The 20,973-nt window shown below is 45.8% G+C and overlaps 1 protein-coding gene across 1 annotated transcript in view; it reads right to left on the bottom strand.

Moving 5' to 3' along the window:
* Positions 1-9,781: 9,781 nt before the first annotated feature.
* PASD1 (PAS domain containing repressor 1) overlaps positions 9,782-20,973 on the bottom strand; it is a 71,167-nt gene continuing 59,975 nt past the window's right edge. Inside the window, exons 11-16 of the mRNA XM_031660847.1 lie at positions 19,851-20,071; positions 15,539-15,688; positions 14,965-15,162; positions 14,085-14,563; positions 12,568-12,829; positions 9,782-10,454 (exon numbers count right to left, since the gene is read on the bottom strand). Of these exons, the coding sequence (XP_031516707.1) occupies positions 10,335-10,454; positions 12,568-12,829; positions 14,085-14,563; positions 14,965-15,162; positions 15,539-15,688; positions 19,851-20,071 (1,430 nt within the window). The 3' untranslated portion in view covers positions 9,782-10,334. The remainder of the gene's footprint in view (positions 10,455-12,567; positions 12,830-14,084; positions 14,564-14,964; positions 15,163-15,538; positions 15,689-19,850; positions 20,072-20,973) is intronic.

Here is a 20,973-nt window from a genome sequence, read left to right on the forward strand (position 1 = left end):
ATTCTTCCTATCCATGTGCATGGTATGTTCTTCCATTTGTTTGTGTCCTCTTTTATTTCACTGAGCAGTGGTTTTAGTTTGTATTTTTAATCATGCTTATATTTTCTCATGTTCATTCACCATTTTCCTTTTATTTTCTGTGCATTAACTGTGTGGTCTTAGTTTTCTGTTGCAATCTTAGTGTTTTTTAATTGATTCTCGTATGTTCTTCACACATTATATAGCACATATTTATGCTTTGGTTTGTCTCTTATTGGTGCTTATATGTTTGACATGCAGAAGTTTACTATTTTAATGTAGATAAATCTATTGCTTTGTCTTTCCTTTGTGATTCTTTCCATTTCTTTTAAACACAGAAAGCCTCATCCATCCCTCCACCTATCCATCCAGGGATCAGAAAGATAACTGACACATCTTGTTTCTTAGTTTTCTTGTGGCTTTAGACTTAGAGGAAACAGGAAATCCAGAGGCCCACAGGTGTGGCAGCCCATCTAGTGAGGTGGGGTTTATAAGGCTTCCATAGCTCCTTGGCCTTTGCCATAGCTGCTTCCTTTCCCTGTAATGTGCACCTGCTTCTCTACCTGGCAACATCCATTTGGAGTTGAGATCTGGTAGAAACCTGTGCTGACACTCCCCTTTCATCTAGAAATGGTCTTGTTGTCATGTTTTACCTCCACTCAACAAGCCACTACATGCTTCTATTAAAGCATCTTCATTTATTTCCTTTTTTTTTTTTCAGTAGACATCTAATGACTGTCTACCTTGTTGCCTGGACTCAATCATTGTCCCCACTTTATGATACTTGTAATTCAGAGGGGAGAGCAAAAGCCACACAGTTACTCATTCAATCTATTTAAGTGCATGTATTCACTTACCTATTGGACGCAACAAGATAAAAGTACAGATTAAGATGTGCTGTGTTGTTAGGAGCACTTATGACAAGGAAGGGGATCTTACTTAAAACAAGGAAGGGGATCTTACTTAAAGTGATGTAGTAAGATTTGGACAAAAAACAAGAGGCAAACCTATTAGAAATGCCCCACTACAAAAATGTATTATTACTTACAGATTATATGATTAGCTGCTTAGAAAGCTAAAGATAATTAACTAAGAACTGTGTTTAGCAAGGCAGATGGAATCAAGCCAATTTTACAAAATTCAGCACCTTTCCTACAAATCAACAATAACCAGTTAGGAAATAAGATGGGAAAAAATCCATTTTTGGATGTCACAATTGCAACTTCCCCTTTGAAGAAGTGACAATTAAACTGAGACCTAAAGGGAAAGAGTCAGTCATGTGACGTGAGTTTGAGGCTTGATGTCCACTGGCCAGAAAGGAGGCCAGTGTGGCTGGGACATGGTAAGCAAGGGTGGGGGTAGTAGGAGGAGATGGTTTGGAGAGGGGCCGTAGAGAACTTTTCGAGGGGTTGACCCTCTTTCTGATAATAATGTAATGCACTGGAGTTTTAAGCAAGAGAATGGTCAGTTTTATACTTTGTAAAGATCACTGTGATATTGTGTGGGGAATGCACTATAAGGAGCAAGGATGGAAATAAGGAGACCAGCTAAAAGTGTTTTACCAGCAATACTTGTGACAGATGATCATGGGAGCTTTGGGGATGGAGAGCAATAGAGGGATTCCAGATGGATTTTGGAGGCACAGCTAACAAAATGTGGACATTAATTGGATATCTGGAGTCGAGGAAAAGGATGTAGTTAAGAATGATCCCAGTTGTATTAGTTTGCTAGGGCCACCTAAGAAAGTACCACAAACTAGGTGGCTGCATTAGTCAGTTTAAGCTGCCACATCCAGGTACCACAGACTAGGTGATGTAAACAACAGGCACCCATTTTTCTCACAGTTCTAAAAGTGGCTAAAAGTCTACAGTCAAGGTGCCTGCAAATTTGGTTCTTGGTGAGGGCTCTCTTCCTGGCTTGCAGATGGCTGCCTTCTTGCTGTGTCCTCATATGGCCTTTCCTCTGTGCAGAGAGAGAGACAGAGAGAGAGAGAGACCTCTTAAAAGAACACAAGCTAACTTGTTGGGTATAGTGGGAAGACAAGATGAGGAGACAGTACATGCAGACAAGTGCCTTGAACACAGGCAGAGAAATGTGGCACTTACTGGAGAGGGATGTGAGAGTCAAGGACTGGTTTTTTGTAAAGACAGAAAATATGGCAAGTTTCCATGGTGATGGGACTGATCAAGTAGAAAGGGGGGATTCATTGATGCTGGAGGGAGGGGCAAGTGGCATGGGATGGGATCTAGAACACAAATGAAGACATCAGTCTTAGAAAGGAGAAGGGATACTTCTGCCATTTTAGCTTGAGGAAAGCTGAGTTCAGTCAGAGGAAGGTACAGGAAGGATTAGTGATGGGAGGATGAGGGATTTTCTATTCCATATCTTGTAACATCTAAATTGAGTATTGACAAAGAAAGCAGGAGAGAAATGGAACGACATGGGGAGTTTGAGGAAAGGGCAAATCACCATTCTGAGAACCGGACTGGAAAGACACCAAACATGGAAGTCCTGAGCAGTGAGATGTGCCTTGGTGAGGCTGAAGATCATGAGCCTACAGCGGTACACAATCTGCCGATGTGTGTGATTTTCTCTGGAAGCACGGAGATGCATAAGTGCAGACACACAGAGGGCACAGTTGAGTTCATCCAAGAGTGGGAATTTGTCAGTCAATTGTGACAGAGGCAAAAAAGGGAAATAAGATGATTATATGATGGATCATGGCCCTGGGGTGTTTGAGGAGAATAGAGAAGGAAGATTCATCAGAAAGTTGACCAAGGGCTGGACTGAAACCTTGAGAATAGAATTCTGTATGGCTTAAGGCCTGACCTGGTAGTCAGAAAATGTTAACCAAATTGGTCACAAGGGAGGACCCTGGAGAGCTGCAATACTGTGATCAAGCACCAGGGGGCAAGAGATGACAATAAATGAGTTTGACCACACCCTACCTAGGACTTGGGGGTTGTGTGTCCTGAGCTCCACTGGCCTAGCTGACTGCTCCTAGGGCTTTGGGGTGCATGATGCTGCCTACCTGAGCTGGAGCCTACTGTATCTACCACCAAATTGGTGGCGGTGGGGTGTGTGGGGCAAGGACAGATGAAACCATGAATCTGAGACACAGATAAAGGAACTTCCTTCGTTTGCACCCATCCTGTGCTCTTGTCCATGTCTGGGCGCTGGGCAATGCCCCAGCCCTGAGCAACCCTGGGAAGCTGACTCTTGAGTGTTATGGGGGCACCCTGAGATATGGCACCAAGAATGCCAATCTATGTGCTGGCCCTGAAGAGCCATCAAACATCTTTCCCAAGGCTGGTACCATAGGTTATAGTCTTAGCAGCTGGCCCTAATCTAGAGGGCTCCTAGAGCTAAGGGCCCTGAGCCTGGAAAAGGTGTCTGTGCCTAAGGAGGGGCATGGGAAGGCTCTGGTGGAGAGAACCCATTGACCACCAGATCTCCCCTGATGCCTCCTATAAGCCCAGACCATGCTGAGCCTGGGAACAGAAGAGAATGGAGACTGGACAGTCATCTGTTCATTTATTTATTTCCTCATTAATTCACACTTTCATGCTCCCTTCCCTGTGTTAGTGGAAGAAACAGACAATTATGTCTAAGGTGACAGATGGAAGAAAGGGAGGATTCAGGCAGAGTGTGCGTGTTAGCTTGGGTAACTCAGAGGATGGAGGTGCCTATCAAAGACAGGAAGCAGTGCAGGAGTTAAAGGAGGGGAACAGTGTGCTGATAAAGACCAGAAGAGAAGACCCAATTGGCCCGAGAAGAGAGAGGGGGAGGTGAATGCAATAAGGGTGAAGATGCCATCTTCCAGGAAGATGTGGTATGGCCATCTTCCAGGAACCCATGTTGTATCTTCATCAGAGCTGAGAAGGAGGACATAGGGCTCAGAATGGCAGGGAGACAGGCTGACATTTGTTCTCTCATTCATTGGTTCCTTGATCCAGGAGGACCTCTGGATTCTAGCCTCTCAAGTAAGTGTCTTATCTTTGTCCCTATGTTCCAGTGAGTCAGCAGAGACAGGGAGCGGTAAAGTGATTTGCCCAGGGTTTCACAGCAGGTGGGTAGCAGGTAGAAGCCTAAACAGTCAATGCCTTGCCTCCACTGGCACCACATCCCACATGGAAACTGGTGGGCACTGCCTACTGACAAGTGAGGGGAACAATAAAAGACCAGTACTGAACTCAGTTCAAGACCCCCGTCTTGAGTCTTCTGCTGTCCCATTACCCCTTTTGCAGGCAGTCCCAGGTTGCCTTTCCTAGTAGATGGCATGTCCAAGGTTCGGGGTGTAAATGGCCTCAAGAGCATGGCTCTTACCTAGAGCCCTGAGCCTCTTTCTCTGCTGAAGTTCGCCCCACTCCTAGTCAGCCAAATTTCCAGCCTCTCTCCCACCTACTTTCCCCACAGGGTAGAACTGGAAATAGATTGCACAAACACTTTCTAAATACTGCAATTTGTCTGTCCTGTCTGCCGACCTTTGCCTCTCTGTAATTGACATGTTTTGATTCTGCAGGGTTGTGGGTTTTGTTTCACCACCAAGGTGATCAGGTGGTTAATTACCCTTTGACCTTTGGGGTCAGGGCCTCCATCTGGGCAGGAAACATCCATGGCTCCAGGAGTTTTGGGCCTCTTGGCATTTAATTGTCACCATCAATTCCCGCTACAGTTCCCCACAGCCCCCATCTCCCTGCAGTGGTCCTGACTTCCGTGTGCCACAAAGGGATTTGCAGAGGCTAACTGGAGCCACTACCAGGGATGCTCACCAACTTGTGTGCAGTGCTTGGCACTTCATGACTTACACCCTGCTGTCTCATCTACCAAGTTCCCTTGTGCCCCAGACCCATAGGAAACTTGCAGTCCCAGGGCCAGAACTGCACCCCCACTGCAGGGCATGCCAGCAGGTCTGACAGACCCTCATCGAGGAGCTCCTCCCTGAGGAAGAGCTGCAAGGTTTCTGGTTAATGTTCAGAAGCTTAAGAAGGGCTTTACCTAAATAGAAAATGAGCACTGGAGGAAGGCTTTCCTGGGGCCCGGGAGCTGTGAACATTCATAGAGGGAAGGCTTACCTGCAAGGTACTGTGTTATGGGGGCATCCAAGATCTGTCCCAATCTCTGCCCACTGTAGCTCAGTCTAGAAGGGCAATGGCATGCGTGCTCCAAGTGAGGTACAGGCGGGGGTAGGGGCACATGGAGCAGGGCTCCTTCCCAGCAAGGCTCTGCATGGTGGTGGGCAAAGGTTGAAAATATAGAGCTGGGAGGCAAGGGCATAAGAGCATACGGAATAGTGAAAAATGTACAAGGGCAGAAAGGCCCAGGGCTTCTATGAAACCCAAGGGCTCAGGGGACTGGGTGCAGAGTGCATGACTGGAGGAGAGAAATGCAGCTGCAGAGGAAGAGGGAGGCCAGGCCAGGTGGAGAACCTGGATTCTATTTGATAGGCAATGGAGAAGCACTCAGTGCTGTCTTCCCTACCCATTAAAACAAACCAAACAAAAAAATTCCAATTATTTAATATCCCCTAGGGAATATTTAATTTGGTCCTAGCTATAAACCAGTCTTCATTAAGGTTGATGTAGCCCATTTTTAGAGATGCAGGTGAAGTTTACTGCAGTCTCCACTGAGGCTAGAGACACATTCCAAGGCTTTGATGGACCAGCTCCCTCCTTTCACCTCATAGGCAGTGTGGCCTGAAGCTGCAGTTCCCAGTTCCCATGTCTGCCTGGCTCACTTCCTGTCACAGTAGCCCTTCTTCTCCAACCTTTCCTTCCCAGTGATTTTGGCAGAGATGAACAAAACTCATACCCAAGAACATTCTATAGCTGCCTTCCTTTTCATTGTCTTCAAAATATGCTTCAAAACACACTGAAGACACCACAGTGGGCATCAGCCCATGCTGTGGTGTGTGCTGCAAACATGAACTGGGGCTGGTAGTTTTAATAACACTCTTCCTTCTCTATTAGAAAATGGGCTTGGGAATAGGAACATTTATGAATGTTTGATGTGTTTAGAAAACATGAATATTCAGCTTTAAGGCTGTGTATGCAATATTCTATTATGTACATACAGATTGAGCGCTGCTCAGTGAGGATTGCTGTACTGCCCGCCTGGGAATGAACTGATGTGGAGGTCACGGTGGCTGTTTCTGGAAGCTCTGCCATGTGTGGTGGCTGGCCTACCTCTGTCATGTTCTTCCAGCTTCCCCTACCGTACCAGCCCACATGCAAATGCAACTCTTACACTTTTCCAGACAGGTGAAGCCAATCTGGCTTTACCCCTTCATGCTGGAGGGGTAAAGAAATCCAAACTGAACCACCATCAAGCTATTTGGGCATGAAAGGGGACCAGCACTTCCCGCTTTCAATCTTGGGGTTGCTGGTGGCTGTGTTGAGGGTTGGAGAAAGGCCTGGGCTTGGGCCTCCTTTTCTGGCATGACATTGGATCTGCAGGTGCTGTCAGCAGTTCCTCTGGAAGGAAAGGAAGAAGAGGGGAGGGATGGGTTCCTGCTGCAGGATCCCTGTACCAACAAACTCACAGTGCTTTGGACCCTCTGGGCCTCTACCTACCCCATCAAAGGGGAAGCTTGTGTGGGCTGGGCAGCTAGAGCAAGGGAGGAGTTCACAGCATCCCAGCAGAGGGCAGGAACCTCTGGGAACAGGCAGCCCTTTTGGCCCAAGTCAAGTTCCCAGCCATCTAGTAGTGTGTGGGCCACTGTGCTCAAGGCATGAGGCAGAATGCCACTGGCACTCTGGGGCCACCCAGGAAGGAGGCTGCCACCAAGGAGAGCCCATCAGCGAAGGCCAGTGGTGTCGGAGATGGGGTCCTGCACTCATGGACTGCTGCATCTTCTTATTTGCCCTCCCAACTTCTCACCCGGTGTCTGCCTGGCCTTAGGCTGCTGGTGAGACAGCTCATAACCCACTGTTATCTCCTTCACCCCAAGAAGAGCCTGATGGTAAAGATGGGGTGCATTGTGTGCATGCAGTGTGTGAGGCTAGAAGGCCAAGGGACAGAAAATGTTTGTCCTGAGTAGTTTCAGGTGAAGCGTCCATTTGACGATTTCCCTTGTAAAACTTTGTGGTATGAGTTCCAGAGTCCCCCAGAGCCTCATGGAGCAGCCTAGCACAGACCATGGGGACAGCCATACTGCCTCCTAGTGCGAGCTGTGACCCTGAAAGCTTGGTCTGTGACAGGTCTTCTTGACCCAAGTTGTTCCCAGACTTCTCTCCTACCCTGGGCAAGGCTGGTACAAGCCCCGCTGCTTAGTTTTCACACTGCCATCCTTTTGCTTCGTCTGCCTCTCCCAAAGCCCTGGACTGAGGGTTGACGGCTTTCTCCCTGGCCCTCTGGAGCTGGGGGAGTTACGGCTTGTGCCTGGGACAATGAGCAAAAAGATAAGCACCAACGGACTCTAGGCAGAGCTACTGATCTGCCAAGGGAGCCAAGCTAAGGTGTCCAGGCCAGGAACAAGCTGGAACGGGCCTGCCAGCAGCACCACAGATGCCTTGAAGCAGGCATTCGACCCTGGAACTGCATAAGAGGTCACGGAGAATTCACTCACCACAGTCTGACTTTAGTAATTCACAACACAACTGGGCAATCCTGCACAGGAGCGCTCATTCTGGTCTTTTGGCCCCTGTAACTCCTTCTTACCCTCAATCCTAAGATGGGTTGTCCTTGGAGCTACTCCTGGGAGGATTCCTAGGTAAAAGCAGACCAAGGCAGCCACCAAACCCTCTGGTACCCTGGCTGCAGGGCTGAGCTAAGAGCTAAGCAGTCGACTGGTGGGTGACCACAGACTCCCCCAGTTCAGATAAACCCTAGCCCAGGCACACTCTATAAACACTGAATTCAAACAGTAACCCCAGCCTAATGTCTCCAGCCTAGCCAGTTTCACAGTGCCTCTCCCTGAGGCTCTTTCAGCTCTACCATTCCGTTCATGTGTCCTCATCTGCTGTAAGAGCTAGATTGGAAAGGCATTATCTCCTCCAAACTCCTTTTCATTCAGATAGAGAAAGTGAGGCCCAGAGAACTTAGGTGACTCTCCTAAGGTAAAACTGGGCCTGTAATGGTGGGAACTACTGATGCTGCACAGTAAACCCCTGAGCCTCCCCTGTAGTCAGAATGCTAGCAGGCTGGCTGAGTAGCTGGAAGGGCTTCACATATCACTACCACCATCCCTTCCCCTGCTCTGGTTCTAGGCCTCTATTGTGCATGCCAGCAGTCAGTGCCCTCTCACTCCCTTGCACACCTTCCTCACTCCTCTGACAGGTGTGGCTTGGTTTTCCACATGTGTGACCCTGCACACTCTGGCAGGAGGGGAGGAGGTGGCAGGTGTGGCTGCTTCCACCTCTGAGCTGGATTTGGCCTGTCAAGAGAGTTCCTGCCAACAGCCAGGAATGCCAGACACTTTCAACTCTGCCTGTCCAAAGTCACAGAGGGTATAAAGAATGCCCCCAAACTCTGCTTGTCTCTACTGGGTGCCAGTTAACTGGCTCTTAGGAATGCTCTGCATCTGATGATTACGAGGAGAGGTATACCTCTATGTGTCAAGTGGGTGACTTTTGACAACCAACTGAGCCATCAGCTGCCCCTTCCCAGTGTCTGCAAAGGACACACCTGAGAACAGCCTGTGTGTCTTCATCAGCTCAGGGTGCCCTAACAACATACCACTGACTGGGTAGCTTCAGCAACAAACATGCATTTCTCAGTTCTGAAGGCTGAAAAACCCAGCATCAAGGCTTTGGCAAGGTAGGTTTTGTCCTCGAGCCTCTTCCCTTGGCTGGTAGGCAGCCACAATCTCGCTGTGTGCTCACATGACCTCTTGTGTGTGTGTGCGTACGTATGTGTGTGCATGCGCCCATGTGCACGCGAAGGGGCTTGGTGGGCACAGAAAGCTTCCTGGTGTTTTCTCTTTTAAGGGCACTAATCCCGTCATGATAGTCTCACCCTAGTGACTTCATCTAACCTTAATCACCCCTGTCAAAGGCATCATCTTCAAACACTCTGACACTGGGTAGTTACAGCTTCAATATATGAATTTGGGGTGGGGCACAAACATTGTCTATAAAACCATGGTAGAGATCACACTTCCTAAGGAATCTCTGGCTCCTCCTGTGATGTGAGGCCTAATGTGCCTCCTTTATTTTAACTTGCCACTAGAGACTGGGGTCTCCTTTGCTTTCTCCAATCAATGGTTCATTACCTTAAGAAAGGCACACAATGATCTCTGGTTTGGCTATCCGAACCTCTCTCTGCACCATGCAGACAACTGCGAAGATGTCCTTCTTGGTGCCTGACTTGTAACCAAAATAATTTTCCCTCTAGGGGGTACCCATATCCATTAAAAAGTCTACTGATGGGAGAGAAAGAACCCACATATAAGGGGTATGGGTACACTGTCCTTTAGTGTTCAGGCTTACTTCCGAAGTAATATATGAGGCACAAACACCATCTACCCTGAGAAGGTAGCCCCTAGGCAAACTGTTTCAGAGTTCAGTGGGCCTGTGGCTGCCCTTGGTGTCAATGAAGGAGCCAGCATGCCTGAGCTACACAAAGAAAAGCTACACAGTGTGCCTGGGCACACGGCCATGTGGGAAGGCAGCAGTCGCTGGCCTCTGCAAATGTGGCATGGAGCTGAGGTGTGAACAAGAGACTAAGCAGGGTCCGCAAAAGGGGCCTAACTGTAGGGAACGAGCCCTTCACCAGGGACCTTGGCACAGTCGGGTTCCAAACGTCACACATCAATTCACAAAGCTGCAGTGAACGAAAATGTTTATTAAGCAAGGAAGCCATAATTATTTTAGCTCTTAAGCGCCTCCATTGAGCTGATTTCAGGTTCCTTTAGTTGGAGTCCCATTCTCTCTGGGCTTCTCCAACAAGACTATGGAGGGGAGGCAGGGCTTAATCATCAGGGTCAAGACCTCAGAATTATTGTGGCTAAGACAAAACACCCTCTAGATTTACTAGATTGAAAAGCACTCTGGCATTTTTTTTCTTTTTTTTGTGTTGAAAACTTTGATCAGACTCTTGGCCGGCCACCTTCCTGTGGTAGAACATGGATATACAAAGCTGGGCAGGGCAGACGAGACATCAGATCCAGCTGTGGCTGGCTGCTGTCACACCCTAAAATACTACAGATCACAGGCTGCCTCTGCAGCATAACTTCCAAGAAACAGGCTGTGCTTCACAAACAATTACAAACATAACCTATCAGGAAATGAGTAAGTCTCTACCTACTAACTTTATGCACCTTGAAGGTCCCCTGGCCATGCAGACCTTATTGGCCTGCCCCCTCCCCCCATTTCCCCTCATGAGTCACACTGCTCCGCAGGCATCAAGTATCTCATTTGGTCTGGCTGGTATGCAGCAGGGCCTTGGAAAGCCTGTGGACCAGGAGGCCCCTCGACTCCTACCTCAGAAACTTGCACCTGCCAAGAAAAAGTGAAACAAGGTGGAATGTTTTGCTAGAGTTTGTGGGCCTTCGGTTGTGGGAGGAACCCTTTAGTTCGAATACGTAAGCTGCTGAGAAATACCTCTTTGGAATATGAGCCTGCAAGGTGATGGTAGACAGGGGAGCTACAAAAGATGAGGTTCCTCTCCTCTTCTCTCTCCCAGCAGCATCTTGGCTTAAAGAGCAGCGGAAGCAGACTCAGGCTTTCTCAAAGTTGCCTTAAGGCTCCTGGGTCTGTGTCTGGCCCTCCCTCGTCCAGCTTCTCTGCCAGCCATGGCTGGCCAAGGCCACGAGCCTTGGATCTTGGGCTCAGTCATTTCTATGCTTACTCTGATTTGCAGCTACTTGGCCCACTTTAACAAAGTGACAGGAGAGGTACCAACCCACACTGGGGTGTGGAGGAGGGAGAAGGAATAGATACAAAGATGGTGTTCAAACTATGGGCTGAGGGGGTCTTTCCTGGTTAAGAAGGAAGGATTCCTTGGGTTATATTGCAAGGTGATGCAAGATTTCAGTAAGTGGAATCCAAGGGGGCGGAGAAGACACAGGGAGCAAAAGGAGCAGGGCTGGGCTCTGCACAAACAGCTGGAGGCGTCTGGGGACCTGCAGGCAGAAAGGTCCCAGAAGACAGTAGGGATAAGCCAGGACAGGGCAGTGAGGGCTGGGAAGCTAAGAAGAGGAGCTCGGGCTTCATCCTGAGGATAGCAGGGAGCCCCTGAGGATTTGTGGGCAGGGAAGTTCCGACACGGTCCTGCCCTTGGCTTGTTCCACTGCTTTCTCCCAGCTGAGCAACCTTGCAGAATCCGACTTTTCCCACTTCCCTGGGCAACGTGCTCAGCCTTGTGCTGGCTTGGTCTCTCAGGACCCTCTCTAGGTGGGAAAGTGCCTCAAAAATAGGCGTAAAAAATGTTCTCAACAAAGTCTGGCTTGGTAACGGAACCATAGGGACCTATTGCCCACTCTGATCTCTCCATGTGAGCAGTCGCTCTAAGTGACCAAGTTTCTAGCAGTACTGGTGGCACAGCTGGTCAAGGTGTATATGTGAAAATAATCACACATTTGCTTGCCTAAAATATTTAAACTCCTTTCTGCCTTAGCTTACTGTTTGTTCTGGTTGTTTTGGTTTGGTTTTGTGTTTGAAGAAAAAAAAAGGTTAGGCTATAATAAGATTTTTAAAGCTAGAGTGAAAACACTTTTTGAAAGTTCCAATCCCAGCACTTTGGGAGGCTGAGACGGGCGGATCATGAGGTCAGGAGATCAAGACCATCCTGGCTAACAGGGTGAAACCCCGTCTCTACTAAAAAATACAAAAAGCTAGCCGGGCGAGGTGGCGGGCGCCTGTAGTCTCAGCTACTCGGGAGGCTGAGGCAGGAGAATGGCGTGAACCCGGGAGGCGGAGCTTGCAGTGAGCTGAGATCCGGCCACCGCACTCCAGCCTGGGCGACAGAGCCAGACTCAGTCTCAAAAAAAAAGAAAAAGAAAAAGAAAGTTCCACTCATTTGTGAAATTGTGTGTGTGTGGTCCCCACAGGGCCTGCGGGGAGCAAAACCTGCTATGTAACTGCCATCTGGACCAGCTTCCATCCTGGAAACATGGCCACTGCAGATGGTCCACAAGGTAGGCCTGCCCTTCCAAATACGGGGTACTCCGTAGATGGATACCAAGCACATTCAACAGAGGGGCCCTAAGTTTATTTTTAGTACAAGGAAACATACCTACACTAGGTCCTAGATTTTGTAGCAGAACTAAAGATCCTAAGTCTAGAAGGAGGCTTGGGATCAGACGATAAGCTCAGATTAAAAACACGGCATGGCTCACTTTGCCCGTGTAACATAGTTTTGACAGAAGTTTCTGTCAGATTGCATCTAAGATCGACTAGGCCAGCTCACTTTTTTGAGGAACCTTGTAGAGAATATTTTTATTCAACAATGAGTAAAAGTTAGTCATGTGACTAACTGCCCTCAAATGTACTCAGCTTTGAAGTCTGGCTCTCACACACAGCATGCACTTGGGGTGTGTGCCTTATGTGGAAGGGGCCCAGAATCCCTCTTGACCTGCACTGGAGGGAAAAGGAGGAGGCTGTTGCATACCTGATGGTAGGGGGGTTGTCTGTGCAAGGTGCCCTGCTCATCGCAAGTCCAAGTATTCACTTGGACAACAACAGGACCTAGTGGATCAGACAGCTGTTGCCAAAGCTGGATGTAATCCTGTGGGGTCTCCAGGGTGCTTATGGTTGAGTCTGAAGTTATGGGAGACTGAGGAATGCTGGAAGAAGAAATTGTCTCAGAGTTTGAGGTATCTGTCAACGGCAGCTGGTTCATGGGGGGCCCTTGATACGCCTCAGGATAAAAACTGTAAGAGAAGAAAGCTGTTGCAGTGACGTGGATCTGGACATGATAACAGATGAGACACTCATGTGGTCATCAGTAGGTGCTTCAGGCACATTTGGTTTTGGTGGCCACACCATAGGATTCACTTGTTTGTATTCTCACTTTGGCCTGACTAAGATTCAACTTGTCAAAGTAAAGTGAATGTAGACACTGACAGAAATTACAATCCTTTGTCTCAACTGGTTTTATTTATGTTACTTGGACAGTCTTGGTCCTGCTACAACTATGCTCTCTGTGGTCTTGGAAAGTCATTTCACCTACTTTGAAAGCACTCAGGGAGCTAATGGCTGAGAGGAGACCGTAAGGCAGATTTCCAAACTCCAAATCCAGTGCTCCCTCCACAACCCTAAGCCTGAAAGTCTTGTGATCAATATAGATTTTTGAACCCCATCCCAGACTCTGAATCTCTACTTTCCAAATCCTCCTCAGGTGGATTCTGATGATCAGGTCAGGTGGGCAATAGGACCCTAAAGCAGTCTACATGTCAAAGTCACTCATTCTAAAGCAAGGCCCAGAAGGAAGTCCAGAGAGCTTTGGGAAGGCTAGCATTCATTCAAAACTATTTAGTGGGCCCCAACTATATGCTAAGCAATCCTTTCATTGCTGGGCAGAACCTTCTCTTTCTAGCATTTGGAACTGAAGACCTTATTATTGGGCAGAAATGTGTTTGTGTCCTTATATTGCCACTCAGGACTTAGCCTTCATGTATTCTTGGCTGATCTTAGCAATCTAGCAATTGTTTCACACTCACTTCCCTCCTACTGTTCATAAATGACAGGGAGATACCTACACTTGGCCTACTGCAATCACCAGATTCCAGGAAAGTTAGGGAATGAAACTGGAAGCCCAGAAGTTATTCAGCTGTGGGCACAAAAGACTTGTCCATAGACACCCTGTGCAAGAGACTAGGCTTGGGGAATCCAACCAAGTGATTTCAAGGTTTGTGGGCTAATTACCTAGCACTGAGGCTTCCTTATCTAGTACTTTCTTCACTGGTACCCCTTTGTTCCATCAATGGATGCTCAGTCATGCACCACACATGCAGAAGGATGATGGCAGTGGCCACAGAGAAGGTAAGTTGAGGGCAAGTTGTTATTGACGAGAGGGACGCTGGTACCACACGGACAGGTCGTCTGTCTGTGGTCTCAGGCATGGGATCCAGCCATGAGGGAAAAGCAATAATCATAGCCACTATCACTATCCCATGCATGTCTTACCTTTGACTCTCATCTTCCTGTTGCCCCCAGTTTTCATCTTGATAGAAGCCAGAGGACTGTTGTTCAGCTACTATCTGGATAGGAACAATGGGTTGGGTCTGTAAAAGCCTAACAGGGTTATTGCAGAGGGGCACAGATACGCCACTTGGGTTTTGCAGGCATATCTGCACCCTCTGATTCCCCACGATGACATTACGCTTCAGTGGCTGCTCTTGCAACTGCTGACTCTGCTGCTTCTCCTTTGGCTCTTTCTGCAGCATCTGCCCCTGCTGCTTCTTCCGCTCCTGCAGCTTCTTCTTCTTTTCCCACCTCTGCTCCTGCAGCTCCTTCTTCTCCTGCATTTTCTGCTCCTGCAGCAGCTTCTTCTCCTGCATCTTCTTCTGCTTCTGCACCTTCCTTTGCTCCCTCAGCTGCTGCAGCTGCTTTCGTAGCTGCCGCTGCTGCTCCTTCAGGCGTTGTTCTTGCTGCGCCAGTTGCTGCTGCATCAAAAGGCAACAGATAAAAGCACCCTGGTGTCTGCAAGAGCCCCCCAGAAATTTATTTAACACCCCCATTCAATTCTCGCAAAGCAAAAGGCAGCAACAGTTGAGCCTCTCTGTACATAGTGATCTGTGTGACTGTCTACTTGTTAGACTGGATACTAGTTGCAGCCGTGCACCTGGCAGCAAGAGTCTGCTAATCCAGCACATATGTACATGTAGGTACACATGGTCTAGTGTGTGCATTCAGGTCTAGGTAGCCCAGGATTTTTTACTATCTTGGGCAAATAAATTGCAGCCAACTGGATAGTCACTACCCCCTAAGGAGAACCAAGTGAGTCAAAGTCCTCAAGAAAACAAAATCCCCTTTCAGATACACAGTTAAAACAGCCTTTCCATACCTGGTTGAAGGCAACACAAGGCTCCTGAAGTTCCCCAGTGTTTTTGAGACAGTTGGATAAAGATAAACCGCAGAAACACTTGACCTCCTTGGGATGTGGGAGAGGCCACTTCACTTGCCCAGTGTGTTGTTTCTTGGGCACTGCCTCTGAAGATTGGAGATCAGGACTGACAATGTGGCATAATGTGTTTGGCTGCTTCTGTAAGGACACAGTACCACAAAGGTCTTATTCACAGTCCACACCTTTCCGTAGGGCATAAGACAAGCTGGGCATGGAGCAGGACTGCCCATAGGCAAGCCTACAGGAAGCCTTGGCTATATATAAGCCACATCAACCACTGCCAAGGCCTGGCTGGGCCAATCTCAGCTCTTGCAGTCAGGAGAAAAAGGGCAAAACTCTAAGTCCCTGCTGGAGATCACATTAGATATCCCATATCACCCTGCGGGCAGCAGCTGTCACTACTGGCAGGCACTACTGACTAACTCCTTAAGGCTCGCCAAGGTCCCTCGCTCCTCTTCCTTCTGCTACTTATATAGAACTGCTCTCTGACCTGAAACCTAGCATCCTCACTGACCTGAAGCTGATCCATCATCAATTCCAATGCATTCTGCTGGTTTTGGATGGCATCATGGAGCAACTGAGTCCTCTCTTCTAGCTGCTCCTTCAACTTCTTCATCAGTTCCAGTTCCCGGCTAATGATGTCGTAGGCAACTGGTGATGATGGCTGTGGGGAGAATTACTTATGGTTCATGTATAGCGACACTGGTTTCTCCAAGTCTTACCATCCTGTTTCACTTCAAAATTTCTGAAAGACTGAAAATGCAAACGGTAGCTCTCAAATTCAGATTTCATTCATTACTAGAAAGTTTGAAAAAAATGGTTAATTTAGGAATTCTAGATAAGAAATGGACCACGAAGATTATTTAGCCTGATTCTTTTCCCAAAAAGAAAGAAGTGGAATTGACCCAGAGACATGAAGCAACCTGTCCAAAGTCCTTAGTGGAAGAGTCATGGGCCAGTGCCAAAGTATTCTGCTCCTGGGTCAAATCACAAATGACAGTCCACCAATAGGGCCCCTGTTAGCAATGCAATAATGAAAACCATCAACTGGCACTTCCTTTGTTCCAGGCACTCTTCTAAACACTGCATGAAAACTCATAGGTCTGATCTTCACAGAGCCCTGAAAAGCAGGTACTATTATTGTTCTCATTAACAATTATAGTACTTAGATGAACTCTCCTCTAGGTTCTGGAAATCTAATTTTAACTTGGATAACAGCTTCACATCTGGAAAGAAGCAAATGTGCAGGTTTATAAAAGTAGAGAGTGTGTTATGGGGCAAATGATGCTCCAAATTGGCTGGAATAGAAGGAGTAAGGCAGGTCACATGTAGAGGAGAAGCCAAAGTTTTGTACAGGTTCAGGCAGCCAAGGAACTTGGATTTTATTCATCAGTCACCTGGTACTGCTGTTAGAAGATGTGTTCTACAATCCATATCTTATCAGGGATGTAACATGCTCAGATCTCAGTTGTAAAACATGCCTTCTGGCAGCTGTGCAGAAGATGAAGTGGTGGGAGAAAAGAAGCGTGGAGTTCGGGACAAGTCAATTAGAAGGCTGTGGGAGTAATTCAAGGTAGAGATAATAGGGGCATGGAACAATCCAGAGGTAGATGATATAAAAAGGAAGAGACATATTTGAGAGAAATTAAGAAAATAACAAATGCTGGTGAGGATGTGGAGAAAGAAGAACACTCATACACTGTTGGTAGGAATGTAAATTAGTACAGCCACTATGGAAAACACTATGGAGGTTCCTCATAGAACTAAAAATGCAACTACCATATGATCCAGCAAATTCCACTACTGAATATACACCAAAAGAAAGGAAATCAGTAGATCAAAAAGGTATCTGCACCCCCATATTCGTTGCAGTACTATTCACAATAGCCAACATTTGGAATTAACCCAAGTATTATCAACAGACAAATGGCTAAAAAATGTGTTATATATACACAATGGAATATTATTCAGCCATAAAAAGAATAAATTCACGTCATCTGCAGCAACATGGATGGAACTGGAGGACATTATGTTAAGTGAAATAAGCCAGGTACAGAAAGACAAATATCACATGTTCTCACTCATATGTGAAAGTTAAAAATGTTGATCTCATGGAGGTGCAGAGTAGAATGGTGGTTACCAGAGGCTAGGAAGGGAAGGTGGGAGAGGTGGATGAAGAGAAGCTGATTATTTGGTACAAAAATACAGTTAAACATTAGGAACAAGTTCTAGTGCTCAAGTAGGAAAATTAGAGTTAAAACAATTTACTGTATATTTTAAAATAGCTAGAAGAATTGTAATGCTCCCAACACAAAGAAAAAACAAATATTTGAAGTGATGGGTATCCTGATTACCCTGACTTGATCATTACACACTGTATACATGTATCCAAATATGTACATGTATCCAAAACTATGTACAACATAATATATAGAGTGTATATATATACTATATATAGTATATATATAAAATATGAAAACCATCAATTGGCACTATACTATTATACTATATATAGTATATGTGTATATATATACACATATACACACATATAGTATATATAATATATACAACTATAATATATCAAAAATAAACAAAATTCTAAGAAACAGATTAACATCCAGAATATCTTAAAGTAAAATAAAGTTTAAAAAACAATAATAAAAAAGAAGCTGAGCTGGGTGTGGTGGCTCGCATCTGTAATTCCAGCTACTCAGGAGGCTGACGTGGGAGAGCTGCCTGAGGCTTGAGACCAGCCTGGGCAACAAAGCAAAAACCACGACTCTTTTAAAAAAAAAAAAGGTGGATGGGATTTCTCAACTGATTGGCTGAGAGGCTGAGAGGGACAGAAGAGAGATAAGATTCTTGGAAAATATCTTTCAAGGCTGAAGTAAGGCCTGGGAACAATTGCTATTTGCCCGGAACTGTGCTGAATACCATGCATATAAACAAGGTCAGAGAGCCACAGTCCTGATCGATAAAGAATTTACAATATTAATGATAAGAAAAAGGTACATATACTTGCAACTTCTAGAAACCAAAAATATACTGTGGTTCATCAGTACCCTTTATGAGTAATGTAAGTACATAGATGAGTTGAGAGAAAGAGAGAGAACACCCTACAAGTTGTTGTTTTCATCATTTGGAATAAAAATTATATATGTATTTTTAGTCCATTGAAAACTGCTCAATTTGTCCTTCTTTCACTATGCATTGTATGTCTCTTCCTATATGAAAGCAGACGTTCATTAGACCAAAAAAAAAAAAAAAAAAAAACCACACACACATATGAACGTGCACGTACACACACACACACACACCCCCCACACCCCTTTAAACTCAGGACTGGAAGAGACAAACCTTACAGGTTCTCACATCCTCTCACCCTCTCCAAGCAGAAATCTTCTCTGCTGTTCCTGGAAAAGGAGCTGCCAAGCATTGGCTCTAACCTTTCCATTGAAGGAGAGAGGACTTGCTATTTCAAGAGGTGACCTAATCTGTCTGAGAAGGGCTAATAGTGCCAGACTGCTTCCTTGATCCTCTGGAACCACATCTTCCACTTTATGATCCTTCAACTATTTGGATAAAGCTGTCCCTGTCCCTTCCCATTCTTCCCTTCTCAGTGTCTTCAGCAACTGATTAAGATGTCTTCCAGCCCCTTCCTCATCCTGGTCTCCATCTTTTGGATACACTCCAGGTTGTTGATACATGGCACCCAGAAATAAGCCTAATACACTAGCACATGCAGAGGCAGATGACACACATTCATTGCTGGTTATTTTGGTGATTTTTTAAAAGTCATACTTAAAAATTTAATTACAAGTTAATTCAAAAGAGAAGATAAACCTGTCAACAGCAAAAGAGAACCACAACTTTTTGGCATAATAAGGGCATAAATCAGGCCACAGCAGATTTTCACAGAAATTTCCTTTTAAATAGCTCAGAGAATTTTCACAGTAGTCTGCAAATCCCTGCAAGGCAAGACCATTTCAACATGGAGAAACTGAGACTCAGTAATTTGCCAAGGCCACACTGCTGATACTAAACTCAAACAATTGTGTTCTAGCCCTTAATTCTTTTCATTAGATGAGGATCCTTTTGACACGGAGTCACTCGTCTTAGGCTTGGTGATGAATGCACACAATTCCATGTAACTGACCATAAACTCACTAGCTTGGCTTCTAATCCTGATTTTAATAATCCTGTCTAACATAAAAGATGATTGTTCAAATCATGGTTATGTAAACACATTTCGGGGTAGAGGAACTACACAGTAGTTAATCCAATCATTTTGATTTGGCTTTGGACTGTACATTGGTACTGACGTTTCAAGGTTGGGTATATCTAACGACTCTGAAATGCATGTTCTAACCTAATAAAAATTCCACTGGGAAAACCTAGCTTGTGGTGCAGGAAGAGGGTTGGTATGGGTAGGCCAGAAGGTTGTCTTCCCTCTAGATGGTTAGTATGCTCTCACAGGTGATTAAAATCAGGGCTTTTAAAAATACCACCTTTTCTTAGTAGCTAAGCTTCCTATTTGGCTCAAACTTTTCCTCAAGTACAGAGTGTCCATGGGATTTCAAATTAAGAAGAGCACAGGGATTTGGTCTTACGTAGAGAACCTCCAATCTCCCTGTTTGTGAGGGTCCACTGAGTTCTTAGCTGCATCTGAAAATCCAGCACAACAGAAATAGTGACATAGTTTTGAAAAAGTAACAAACATACTTTCTGCAAAGTGAAACTGGTCACAAGAGTGAAAATTTGGGCTTTGCAAGGTTAGCTGTCTAGACAAACATGTGAAGCGAGTGAAGCGAGACTTTCAGAAGTACCTGAGCACTTGCGCCAGCAGCCCCCAGGTCCACTGAGTCCTCTGGATCCATCAGGCCTGCCTGGTCTAACAGGTCCACTGGGTTCTCTGGGTCCTGCTGGTCCATCGGGCCCTCCTGGTCCACTGAGTCCTCCTGGTCCACTGAGAACTCCAGGTCCACTGGGTCTGCCCTGTACAATGGATTCACCTCAGGCTCAACTTGAAAGTCCTGCAAGGATAAGGCTGAGGAAGAAAGCACAGGGGAGTTCATGACTTAAAAAGCAAAAGTACTGATGTTATCAAAAAGACTGTATGAGGGTCATTTTAGTCCATGTTAAGGATGAGATGTGCCAGGTGCCAGGAATCATTCAGAATATTGTTTTTAAAATCTGTTCATATTTGAAAATGAAGAAAAGGGAGAGAGTGTTTGAAATTACCACTGCCTATCCTCCAGCTTAAGCTAGTGCCTAAACCCACTGCATTTATTAGTGTCATTTCATTCATTATAAAATTATTTTGGCTCTGCTTTTGGAGATTTAGTACCATCCAACTGATAAAACCAAATAAAATCTAGTCATAAATCACTTCTGAACAATTGGATTGCCCAGAATGTGGGACCTTGGGAGTGCTCAAAGTGCTCTGGGAGGTGTTATGACATGACTTGGCTTCAACAGCCCTGAAAAGGACAGTGGAGAACATTATTTGAATAATGCAAAATGGTACAGTTGTTTTTGAAAACCCTTTGTCAGTTTCTAATAAAGTTAAACACATACTTCCCAAATGACCCAGCAGTCCCACAACCAGGACTTGAAAATGTATATTCATACAACACTAAAACTTCTATGCAAATGTTTAATGTAGCTTTATTCATGATCAAAAAACACTTGGAAACAACCCAGATGTTCTTTTACAGGTGAATGAAGTGTTAAAACTTGATAAATTCATAAGATGTAGTACTACTCAGCAATAAAAGGGAATTAACCATTGATTCATGCAAACATGGATGAATCCTAAATGCATTTTGCTAAGTGAAAGGGGCTAGACGAAAAAGGCAAGATGTCGTATGATTCCTCTTACATGACATTCTGGAAAAGGGAAACCTGCAGAGGTGAAATACAGATCAATGGTTGTCAGGGGATGGGAGA

The sequence above is a fragment of the Papio anubis genome, chromosome X, assembly GCF_008728515.1.
Source record: "Papio anubis isolate 15944 chromosome X, Panubis1.0, whole genome shotgun sequence".
NCBI lineage: Eukaryota > Metazoa > Chordata > Mammalia > Primates > Cercopithecidae > Papio > Papio anubis.